Here is a 12,990-nt window from a genome sequence, read left to right as displayed (position 1 = left end):
GTACCAGCGTACTCAGGACAAACTGGACAACAACTTTTGGGGTCGAATTTATCCTGTTAACCTTGTGAAAATAAAAAATTGCGGGCTAAAAAATCATTTTTTGAGGAAAAAAATTTTTTTTTATTTTCACGGTTCTGCGTTATAAACTTCTGTGAAGCACTTGGGGGTTCAAAGTGCTCACCACACATCTATATAAGTTCATTGGGTGGTCTAATTTCCAAAATGGGGTCACTTGTGAGGGGTTTCCACTGTTTAGGTACATCAGGGGCTCTGCAAACGTAACATGACGCCCGCAGACCATTCCATTAAGTCGGTATTTTACCCTTCGCCACGACAGCACCCACTGGAGGTATCGGATCCGCCCCATTTGGAACAGGAAACCCTACAGGAAAGATAAAAGGGGCGGTCTGCCTTTCCTCCTCAGTTTTGGTTTCCTGTTCCAAACGGAGCCACGATATCCTTCAGGAAAAGATTACCTGGGCCAGGCATGCCGCCTGTGCAGTCTCCTTGGGAACGGCAGGGGCTGCGGTCCAGAGGCAGCGTCGGGGGAGATTCCGTTAGACGGCTCCCCCCTCGTCTGGTGAGCAAAGGGTGATGACGGGGTCCGGGGATGGCCGCCCTGTCTCACCCAGGAGAGCGCCGGCAGGCACCGGGACGCACCGCTGCTGGGAGCGGTAAGAGCGCCAGTGGCGCAGAAGAAGAAAAAGAAAAAAAAAAAAATGGTTGAACTTCCGGGGCGGGATGGCTGAGAGAGCGTCGGGCACGTGCGCGGTGATCCCTGGGAGGAGGAGCCACTTCCGGGGGGACGGCAGAAGAAAAAAAAAAAAAGAGGAGCAGGTTATTTAAACAGCGGCGCAGCTGAGCGGCGATGCAGCAATGTCGTCCCCAACGGAAGCACACGCTCCAGCGGGGGATTCTGCAGGAGGTAGCTCCACCAGGGACCGCAACACCGGCCGCAGGAATGAAGCAGGAGAATCAAGGCCTAGGACGTCTCCGCCATCTGATCCGGTAATATAAGGCTTCACTGGGTGAGTGTGCAAAGTATATGCTCTGCCTACTAAGCTGACCTCTCCTACCCCCCCCCCCCCCCCCGCCTTGGTGTCCCCTTCTAGACCAAGAAAAAGGATAAATCCAAGCATAAAGAATGTGCGCTATGCTCGGAACCTCTCCCTGAATCCTACTCTAAGAAGCTCTGTAAACAGTGCACCAAAGAGACAAAGCAAGGGTCCGCATTGTCGACAAAGGACATTAGAGCTATAATCAGGGAGGAGATACAGGCTATTAACCGCGCCAAAACTCCCTCAGAGACTGGCAGCAAGAAGCAGTTAACCCTCAGCTCAGAGTCAGAAGAAGAATGGTTAATCGCTGACTCCTCACTAACATCCTCGTCATCATCAGACATGGAGGGACAGTCATGTTTCCCCCTAGATAGTGTGGACAACCTAGTCAAGTCGGTGAGAAGCACTATGGGGTGTGAGGAACCAAGGGGTGCCCAAATCGCACAGGACATAATGTTTGCGGGATTGGCTGAAAAGAAAAGGAGAGCGTTCCCGGTAATACCGGCAATTAAGGCCCTAATAAAGAGGGAATGGGAAAAAAATGACCAAAGAAGTTTTCTCCCATCAGCCTCAAAAAGAAAGTATCCTTTCAGCGATGAGGAGCTATTAAAATGGACCAAAGTGCCAAAAGTGGATGCCATTATATCCTCTACTTCGAGACAATCGGCTATTCCAGTAGAGGACGCAGGCTTGTTGGCAGACCCGTTAGACCGCAAGGCGGAATCATCATTGAAGAGGTCTTGGGAGTCTACCACGGGTATATTTAAGCCAGCGGTAGCCACCACATGCACCACTAGATCCATGCTCGTGTGGTTGGACCAGCTGGATCAACAAATCAAGCAAAAGGTGTCCAGAGAAAAATTAAGGGCCGCTATCCCATTGATAAGGGGGGCAGCTGCCTTTATGGCTGATGCGTCGGCAGACACTCTACGGCTGGCAGCAAGATCAGCAGCTCTAGTGAACAACGCCAGAAGGGCGTTGTGGATGAAGAGCTGGAAGGGGGACGCGCAATCAAAGGCTAAGATCTGTGCAACCCCGTGTGAGGGTGAGTTTCTCTTCGGGAAAGCCCTAGACGAGATACTCGCCAAAGGAAAGGAAGAAGGCGTTCCCTGACTCTTCTATCCCTTTCTATAGGAGAACCTTTAAGAGGCGACTGTTTGGAAGAAGGAGGCAAACGGAAAGACCAAATAGATGGGCCACAAAAGAAGAGAAACAAAAGGGTACCATGTTCAGGGGTCCAACGTTCCGAAGGGAAAATAGAAATTAAAAAATCAGACCCACCTGTAGGAGGTAGATTACGGTTCTTTTATCCAAAATGGGAACAAATATCCTCAAACCCATGGATCTTGAGTATTATTAAAGAAGGAATGAAAATAGAATTCCTTCAAAATCCTTATGATTTCTTTGTCCTAACCCGCCTTAACTCTATGACCCAACAAAAGGCCCTCGAAGAAGAGATTCGGAGCCTACTATGCAAAGGGGTTTTAGTAGAGGTCCCAGAGGGACAGGAAGGTAGAGGCTTCTACTCTCCCTTATTTTTAATTTCCAAACCAGATGGTACATTTAGAACAATTATTAATTTAAGGAAGCTTAATACGTTTATTAAAAATTATAAGTTTAAGATGGAATCAATCAGATCCACCATAAAGCTTCTCTTTCCAAATTGTGTGATGGCGGGGATTGACTTAAAAGATGCTTATTATCATCTTCCTATCCATAATAGATACCAAAAATATCTAAGGGTCGCAGTGGTATTCGATGGCAAGGTCCGTCATTTTCAATACACAGCCATGCCTTTCGGCCTCTCAACAGCACCAAGAATCTTCACCAAGGTGATGGCAGAGGTGATGGCCTATGTTCGTCAAAAAGATACTTTAATCGTACCTTACTTAGACGACTTCCTAATAATCGGGAACTCAGATACCCAATGTACCGAAAGAGTGGCTGATGCAATCTCGTCTTTACAGGACCTAGGCTGGATCATCAATATACAGAAGTCCAGGCTCGTTCCGCAATCCCTCCAGATGTTTTTGGGGTTCCAATTGAACTCCATAACCCAGAAATGTCTACTTCCGCAGGTAAAGATTGCACTAACAAAAGAAAAAGTAGAGGCAGCCATAGATAGACCAGGCATGTCTCTGAGAGGGGCAATGTCGCTATTGGGGTCGCTAGATTCCTGTGCCCCTGCAGTCCGGTGGGCCCATTATCATGTCCGCACACTCCAGCATCAGATCCTCCAGGAGGAGAGGCGACATGGTGGTCACCTCGAGAGCAAGATAACTCTAACGCAGGAGGTCTTGACTTCTCTGGAATGGTGGTTAGAGGATGACCATCTATCCTCGGGAGTCCCATGGGTCATAGTACCATCTAGTATACTAACCACCGACGCTAGCCCCCAAGGCTGGGGAGCCCATATGGGGAATAGCTTTTGTCAAGGAAGATGGAATAGAGAGGAAAGAGAATACTCGTCTAATTTAAAAGAACTGACAGCAGTATACTATGCTCTACATTATTTCCTTCCACAGCTCCAACAGAAACATGTCAGGATCCTGTCGGACAACACCACCACAGTGGCCTACATAAACAGACAAGGAGGTACTCGATCAGAGACTCTGATGTCTTCTGCGGCAAGAATCTTAGACTTAGCCGAAAGCAATTTGTTGTCCCTCTCAGCTCTTCATATCAGAGGAGAGGACAATCAAGAAGCAGATTTCTTAAGCCGACACACACTTCGGCAAGGAGAGTGGTGCCTCAATCACCAGATCTTCCAGAACATAGTGGCTCTATGGGGGCATCCTCAAGTGGACCTCTTTGCCACAAGGGAAAACAGACAAACAAAGACCTTTGCTTCCCTGTCTCCAGCAGATCACCCAGACATACTGGATGCCCTCCAGGCCCCATGGAGATTCAAGCTGGCATACGCCTTCCCTCCATTGATTCTCCTGCCACAAGTGATTCAGAAAATCAGAGAGGAAAAGGCGAGAGTAATCCTGATAGCACCATTCTGGCCCAAGAGACCGTGGTTCTCGTGGCTACGAATTATGGCAGTGACAGATCCTTGGGTTCTCCCCTCAAACCCCAACCTACTCTCCCAAGGCCCTTTTTTCCACCCTCAAGTGGACAACTTACACTTGACGGCGTGGAACTTGAAAGGCACCTATTAAGATCAAGAGGGTTTTTGCAATCATTAATTACTACACTCCTGCAGAGCAGGAAGCAGTCCACAACCCAAATTTATAAAAGAGTATGGAAGAAATTCCTAGAGTTTCATACAGCATCTCATACAGCAGAAGTCCCGATAGTCCCTATCTTAGAGTTCCTACAAAAGGGAAAGGAATTGGGCTTGTCAGTAAACACACTGAAAGTACAGGTGTCTGCGTTGGGGGCGCTGTATGGCCATAATATAGCAGGGAATAAGTGGATATCACGATTCATTACGGCATGTGAAAGAATAACTCCGGTTCACATACCCACAATCCCTACATGGGACTTAAACTTGGTGTTAGACGCCCTTACAGAAGAACCTTTTGAACCGATAGATACGATATCCCTTAAATATTTATCATTTAAGACGGCCCTCTTGGTAGCACTGACATCAGCTAGGAGAGTGGGTGATATCCAGGCCCTGTCCATAGATCCACCCTTTTTGCAGGTATATCGGGATAGATTAATATTAAAGCCAGACCCCTCATACCTGCCTAAGGTATCAACAAGGTACCATAGGTCTCAGGAGATACTCCTCCCAACCTTCTTTGAAGATCCCTCCACTCCGGAAGAACAGAAATTCCACACTTTGGACGTCAGAAGAACTGTCCTAAAGTATATTGAAAGGTCCGAGAGCTGGAGGCAGTGTAGGGCTCTCTTCATTTCTTTTCAGGGCCGTAAAAAAGGGTATGGAGTCACAAAGAGCACCATTTCCCGATGGATCAGGGATGCCATTCGTTTAGCCTACTCTGCAAAAAATGAAGAACCTCCGGGAAACATCAGAGCACATTCCACCAGAGCAATGGCGGCTTCCTGGGCGGAGAGGGGAGACGTTCTAATTGAAACCATATGTAAGGCGGCAATTTGGTCATCCCCTTCTACCTTCTATAGACACTATAGACTTGATCTTTCGTCTACCTCTGACCTAAGCTTTGGCAGAACTGTCCTTGGCACGGTGGTCCCACCCAGGTGATGGTCTCTGGAATCTCTCCAGTGGGTGCTGTCGTGGCGAAGGGTAAAAAGCCGGATTACTTACCGGTAATGCTCTTTTAATGAGTCCACGACAGCACCCGCTCACTTCCCTCCCTGCTACAAATATCAATGTTAAAAGTATATCTGCTAAAGTTGGATAAGTAAAGATATAAGTACAAGACATTGCCTAATCTTTGGCGGTCCTCCTGGTACTCTGAAATGCAAAACTGAGGAGGAAAGGCGGACCGCCCCTTTTATCTTTCCTGTAGGGTTTCCTGTTCCAAATGGGGCGGATCCAATACCTCCAGTGGGTGCTGTCGTGGACTCATTAAAAGAGCATTACCGGTAAGTAATCCGGCTTTTCAAAACGTCACTACTTCCCTTCCGAGCCCCGACTTGTGCCCAAACAGTGGTCCCTCCCCACATATTGTGTACCAGCGTACTCAGGACAAACTGGACAACAACTTTTGGGGTCAAATTTCTCCTGTTACTATTGTGAAAATAAAAAATAGCGGGCTAAAAAAATCATTTTTTGAGGAAAAAAAAATATTTTTATTTTCACAGCTCTGCGTTATACACTTCTGTAAAGCACCTGGGGGATCAAAGTGCTCACTATGCATCTAGATAACTTCCTTAGGGGGTCTAGTTTCCAAAATGGGGTGATATGTGGGGGAGCTACAAAGTGTAGGCAGACAGGGCCTCTCCAAACACGACATGGTGTCCGCTAACGATTGGAGCTAATTTTCCATTCAAAAAGTCAAATGGCGCTCCTTCCCTTCTGAGCCCTGCCGTGCGCCCAAACAGTGGTTCCCCCCCACATATGGGGTGCCAGCGTACTCGGGACAAACTGAACAGCAACTTTAGGGGTCCAATTTATCCTGTTACCCTTGTGAAAATAAAAAATAGCGGGCTAAAAAATAATTTTTGAGGAAAAAAAATTATTTTTTATTTTCATGGCTCTGCGTTTATAAACTTCTGTGAAGGACTTGGGGGTTCAAAGTGCTCACTACACATCTAGATAAGCTCCTTGGGTGGTCTAGTTTCCAAAATGGGGTCACTTGTGGGGGGTTTCTACTGTTTAGGCACATCAGGGGCTCTGCAAACGCAACATGATGCCCGCAGAACATCCCATCAGTCTGCATTCCAAAATCGCGCTCCTTCCCTTCTGAGCTCTCCCATGCGCCCAAACGGTGGTTTCCCCTGACATATGGGGTATCGATGTACTCAGGTCAAATTACACAACAACTTTTGTGGTCCATTTTCTCCTATTAGCCTTGTGAAAATAAAAAATAGCGGGCTAAAAAATCATTTTTGAGGAGAAAAAATTATTTTTTTATTTTCACTGCTGTGTCATAAACTTCTGTGAAGCACTTGGGGGTTCAAAGTCCTCACCACACATCTAGATAAGTTCCTTGGGTGGTCTAGTTTCCAAAATGGGGTCACTTGTGGGGGAGCTCCAATGTTTAGGCACACAGGGGCTCTCCAAACACGACATGGTGTCCACTAACGATTGGAGCTAATTTTCCATTCAAAAAGTCAAATGGTGCTCCTTCCCTTCGGGACCCTGCTGTATGCCCAAACAGTGGTTTATGACCACATATGAGGTATCTGTGCACTCAGGAGAAATTGCCCAACAAATTTTAGGATCCATTTTATCCCATTGCCCATGTGAAAATGAAAAAACTGAGGCTAAAATAAAATTTTTGTGAAAAAAAGTCCTTTTTTTTTTTTTTTTAAGGATCAATTTGTGAAACACCTGGCAGTTCAAAGTGCTCACTATGCATCTAAATAAGTTCTTTGGAGGGTCTAGTTTTCAAAATGGGGTCACTTGTGGGGGAGCTCCAATGTTTAGGCGCACAGGGACTCTCCAAACACGACATGGCAACCGCTAAATATTCCAGCATATTTTCCATTCAAAAAGTCAAATGGTGCTCCTTCCCTTCTGAGCCCTGCCGTGCGCCCAAACAGTGGTTTATGACCACATATGAGGTATCGGTGTACTCAGGAGAAATTGCCCAACAAATTTTAGGATCCATTTTATCCTGTTGCCCATGTGAAAAATGAAAAAATTGATGCTAAAAGAAAATTTTTATTGGAAAAATTAAAATGTTCATTTTTTCCTTCCACATTGCTTTAGTTGCTGTGAAGCACCTGAAGGGTTAATAATCTTCTTGAATGTAGTTTTGAGTAGCTTGAGGGGTGCAGTTTTTAGAATGGTGTCACTTTTGGGTATTTTCTGCCATATAGACCCCTCAAAGTGACTTCAAATGTGAGGTGGTCCCTAAAAAAAATGGTTTTGTAAATTTTGTTGTAAAAATGAGAAATCGCTAGTCAACTTTTAACCCTTATAACTTCCCAACAAAAAAAATTTTTGTTTCCAAAATTGTGCTGATGTAAAGTAGACATGTGGGAAATGTTATTTATTAACTATTTTGTGTCGCATAACTCTCTGGTTTAACGGATTAAAAATTCAAAATGTGAAAATTGCGAAATTTTCAAAATTTTCGCCAAATTTCTGTTTTTTTCACAAATAAATGCAAACATTATTGACCTAAGTTTACCACTAACATGAAGCCAAATATGTCACGAAAAAACAATCTCAGAATCGTTAGGATCCGTTGAAGCGTTCCTGAGTTATTACCTCATAAAGGGACACTGGTCAATATTGCCAAAAATGGCCAGGTCATTAAGGTCAAAATAGGCTGGGTCATGAAGGGGTTAAGTACTCATTGCTTTACATCCCCAAAGAGTTTAAATCCACAGAATAGAAGATGACTCCAAGATGGTTGGAGGTCCTGCTATCTCCAGCAGTTCCATATATATTTCATGGGGTGATCGGTCTCATGCACAACCATAGCTCCATTCAAAGAGGGAACACCAGCCACCCATTCTGATTATTGGTGGGTGACTTAGCAGTTGGACTCTCACCCATTGTTAAGAAATTCAATTTTTATATAGTTTTTTTGTTTAAAAAAAAAAAAAATGTGACTGCCATTACAAATCAGTTTAATCACAACATTCTAAATGACAAGTGACAAAAGGTAACGGCATAGTACTAACGTTTCTGCTCTGTCATGTGTAGGGTGTACCACAGAATGGGGAAGAGACGCTGCGTGTCAACTACAGAAAATAAGCCATCTTCAGGCTGCTGTGGTGTAAAAAAGCCCAAACTGTGCCCTTCTGCTGGCAGCGTTCAGCCCACAGTACCACATAACTGCCACCCCCACGAGGACAAGACGGTGGGGCCAGGTGCTCTCACCCCACTCTCCCGCCCTAATGGGACCACAAGTGGACGGGAGCAGTTGGTGGTGACAGCTGACATGGGCTGTTACTGCTTTGATGTTCTTTATTGTCATCTGCACGGCTTCCCACAACCACGTCTGCCACGTTTCACCAACGACCCCTAGTAAGTGACGAGCTTAAAGCTATATTTCTCTTGGTTCTTACAGATTGCTAAAGTGAAGTACTGAAATATGTTGTTATACAAAGAGAGAGAACCATAATTTCCCGTGCTTTCTCAGGTGAAGGCCATGTTCATGGACTGCGATTTTGCTGCTGATCTGTGCCCGATGCTTGCCCACTCCATATGCCATTTCCATACCTACAATCTTATGACATTTGCCTTTTCCACTTCTCCCAATTGAGTCTATGAAGAGAAAAAGGTTGGCACATGATCGGCTGTATGCAAATCACATATGGGGCAGTCGGGTAACGAATGCCGGGAGTGGAAAATCAGCTGAATCCTATCAGTGCATTACACACTATTGGGAATCTACATTTGAGTCCCCGTCAAATTCTATAATTGTCCCTTTAATATTCCCCTAAAAGCTCTGAAGGTGTCCACTGACTAAAGTACAGAGAATAAATATCTCACCCACCCTCTCCTAATTATAATTGGAATCTCTGCTTATCTAAAGATTGAGGGGCACTGACGTGTTATTATTTCTTTCCTTACTATTTGGTGGGATGATTGGTATGTTCCGTTGAATACAGTCAGTCATACGATTGGGGCATAGAGTGGTATGTCCTGAATAAACATTACAGGGTTTCCTGATCAGAGGCCCATCACTCCCTGAAGAAGCTATGCGAAACATGCATTACAGTATCTTTTTTCTTTTTTTTATTATACTTGCACTGTTGATCTTCAATTATCTATTTTGTTTTATTCGCTGTTCTAGTGCCACTAATTTCTACAGCACTTTATAGACTAAATCATCCCTTTTCCAATTGGGACTCCCAATCAGTATGTCTTTGGAGCGAGGGAGCCAGGAGGTACATGGAGGAAACACACGTAAACATGGGGAGACCATACAAACTCCATACATATGTTGTGGGATTTGAAGCCAAAACCCCAGCGCTGCAAGGCTGCAGTGCTTAACCACTGAGCCACCGTGCTGCTCATCCTTTATATCCACAATTCATGTCAATATTCTCCAACCTTTTTGGGCAGCAATTTTTAATTCTAGTCTACTTCTGGCAAAATTCAATATATAAGTGAACCACTGCTCTGACTATCTAGTAACAATTGTTTCTTGCTCTTCTACATCTTATATGTTTTTTTTTATAGTTTTTATGTAGTTTTTAACCTTTTTGAAATGTCAATTTGATGTTCATAAATTACTTTCTACTCTTCTGAATAAATAATTTATTATCCTCATGTAATAAAGGAATAGTGGCCAGCCTGCTATTCCTGGACCATTGCTAGTGGCGCTGAGATTGGGGTGTGCTGTTGTCCATCGGACCCCTGGTGAGGAGGTTGAGTGGTTGCCACATACAAAGCTGTGGTGGATCCACGTCTTCCTCGTCTGAGAACCATATGATGGGTTGAATTCTGGAGAGCCCATTCGATGTATTTCCTCTTTGACATTGTAGGAGGGTATGCCCCGCATGTTACTGTTAGGCTGAGTTCACACGTGGCGTTTTTGCGGCGGTTTTAACCACGCGATTTTGCCGCGAAAACGCGAAAAATAAGCATCCCATGCATTCCTATGGGATTCCGCAATGCTGTGCTAATGCTGCGGTTTTTACCGCGGCGGAGTCGCTTCGCGGTAAAAAACGCAGCATGCTCATTAATTTCGCGGAATCGCGGCGATCCCGCACCCATAGGAATGCATTGTTCTGCTTACTTTCCGCATGTGGCTGTGCACACCATGCGAAAAGTAAGCAGAACATTTGCGGATGGTACCCACGGTCCGGAGGAGAGGAGACTGTCTTCTGGGCTTTGGGTACCATATTCCTGTAAAAAATAGAATTTAAAATAAAAAATATTGTTATTCTCACCTTCCAACGTCCCGCGCAGCATTCCAGCCTCTCTCCACGCTCCCGGTCCCAGTAAGCCTTTGCGAGCGATGACGTCCGTTCTCGCGGGATCGCGAAGTCTCGCGGTCATTTGCGTGACGTCATCGCGAATGACCGCGAGAGGTCGCGATCCCGCGAGAGCGGACGTCATCGCGGTAATTCTCGCAAAGGATTACTGGGACCGGGAGCGTGGAGAGAGGCGGGAAGGCTGCGCGGGACGTCGGAAGGTGAGAATAACAATATATTTTTTTTTTATTATTATTTTTTACATTCTATCTTTTACTATTGATGCCGCATAGGCGGCCTCAAGAGTACAAAGTTGGTCACACTCGTCAAACACTATGTTTGACGAGTGTGACCAACCTGTCAATCAGTTCTCCAAGCAATGCTCCAGATCGCTTGGAAAACCCTAGCAATTCTGCAAGCTAATTACGTGAATTTAAAATGCGATTTTCTCGTGGAATGGAATTCCGGAATTCTCGCGGTAATTTCCGCGAGATTTCCGTTACGTGTGAACCCAGCCTTAGGGACAGCGGAACGCACTAAATAATAAGAGTAAGTGCATTCGCCGCCCGGGGTCCACCGTGCCGAGGTGTTACACTGCTGCTATGTAATGGCAGACGCACAATATGGCAGTATAACGCATGCGGGTTGAACCCGGTGTGCACTGGGCGGTCTCTGTTACTTCACAGAGGCGCCTAGGTGTTAAATACAAAGACCGAGCCTGCTGACGTCACAGGACTCAGCGGAATGCACACACGGTATATGGTCATAGGACTCTGGCCCAAGACACAGGGTCAGCGTCTCTCTAGACCTACCATGTGTGCGGCGTCGCAACCGTGGACGCTAATAAGTACTGCTGACTGCAGCGCGGCAACAGACACTGCCGCTGTACGACAGTGCCTGGTAGCAGGCACACTGTTGGACGCTAGTACCGTGGATGATATGCACTGTGGCCTGTAGCTTGCCACTGACTGGCGCTGACTCTTATCACTAGTTCCCTATCCACACACATAATATCAGAGGGAGGGGAATCTTAATAAGTCATTCTCAGGTTCATGCATCCGTCATCATTCACACAGGTAGCAACTAGCATCTATACTATCGCATGGCCGAGCGAACCTTTTATAGCCGGGACCTTCCGGAAGCTTCCAGATCCCTGAGATGGACCAATCAGATCTGGAGAAGGACCTGTGCATGTGACTCCCGATCTCCATTGGGAGATCATCTCGTGAGCATGCTCAGTGGAGCGACGGAAGGACTTAGCCTCTGGAGTGACTTGCTACTGAGCAGCCTGCGTTGCTATTGCTGGCCCAGAGGTGGCAGCAACAACCAGACCTACAGGGCTGGTCTGAGCAGAGCGTCGGGAACGACAGGGCTGCTGAGCAAGCTCCACTGCGGTCGATGGAGAATGGGAGACCGCTGAATGCAAGGCTATGGATTCCTGCTGTGCCGCTGCAGGAACCCGACGCCTAACAGTTACTGCTGGCCTATGACCAGTAACTGTTCGGACATTATGAATTGCAGCCAGTGCACACTTTGGGTATTGATGATCACTCCTAATGTTACCATCTTGGAAGCCGTAGCTTAGGTCACAGGCTTAGCTACACCTCTAATCAGAAATGTCATAAGATCTGGGGACTGATTCCCCTGCCCCAAACACTTAATATATATTATTGGAAAGGTATTAGTACGGGAGGCCACCCCATGTATATCTGCACTGCTGCACACTGTGTGGTCATACCGAGCTGTACGTGGATCCCATCTTCTTGTTTCCAGGGCTGTGAAGTCTAAGCCAAACCTCCAACTCCGACTCCTCAATTTCCATGACACCGACTCCAACAGCCTCATACCAGGGCTCTGGAGTCTGTAAGCCAAACCTCCGACTCCTCAATTTCCATGACTCTGACTCCACCAAAATAGACTCCGACTCCACAGCCCTGCTTTTTCCTCCTTTATTTTTTTTTTAAATATACCTTTTTAACATTTTTTGGGCCCTGGTTGAGGTCATATGATAGAAGATTGTTGTTAAAGAGAATCCGTCATGGTTCCTTCCATCTCTGTTTTAGTAAATATCTGCAGTCCCCATAAAATTGAAGGTCTAGATCTGGATCTTCCCTTTTATAGCTCTGCATTGTATCGTTCCTTTGTTATTCCTCTTAGAATGTTCTGACTACAATTACAACTGGGTGTCACCATTCCAATTGTCAAAGGGGCGTGTCCTTACAGAGTCTGACACTGTCAGTAGTGACTTACCTCGAATTGATAACACCCAGTTGTCAATTTATTTACAATTTGCTAGTGGGACTAACGGAGGAATGGCACAGTGCTGAATCATAAGAACTGTCGCTGTGGAATTGTTACTTTATTGTGATTCAAATATTTGCTAAAGCAGTCTAAGGAAGAACACATCTTGTGGGGAGTGCCAGAATGTAACAAAGCTTTTGTTACAGGGTCA

The 12,990-nt window shown here is 45.8% G+C and overlaps 1 protein-coding gene across 4 annotated transcripts in view; it reads left to right on the top strand.

The window, feature by feature from the left end:
* The window catches only part of AMMECR1L (AMMECR1 like), a 91,590-nt gene that overhangs the window by 34,643 nt on the left and 43,957 nt on the right, over window positions 1-12,990 (top strand). For all 4 annotated transcript variants that reach the window (XR_012233347.1, XM_073581153.1, XM_073581152.1 and 1 more), the window contains exon 2: window positions 8,317-8,640. Coding sequence is in view for 3 of the 4 variants with exons in the window: in XM_073581153.1 (XP_073437254.1) it covers window positions 8,330-8,640 (311 nt within the window). In the remaining variant the exon portion in view is untranslated. The remainder of the gene's footprint in view (window positions 1-8,316; window positions 8,641-12,990) is intronic.

The sequence above is a fragment of the Dendrobates tinctorius genome, unplaced genomic scaffold (assembly GCF_039654945.1).
Source record: "Dendrobates tinctorius isolate UK_male_01 unplaced genomic scaffold, ASM3965494v1 ptg000069l, whole genome shotgun sequence".
In the NCBI taxonomy this organism is placed as follows: Eukaryota; Metazoa; Chordata; class Amphibia; order Anura; family Dendrobatidae; genus Dendrobates; species Dendrobates tinctorius.
This window is presented reverse-complemented; position numbering and strand designations above follow the sequence as displayed.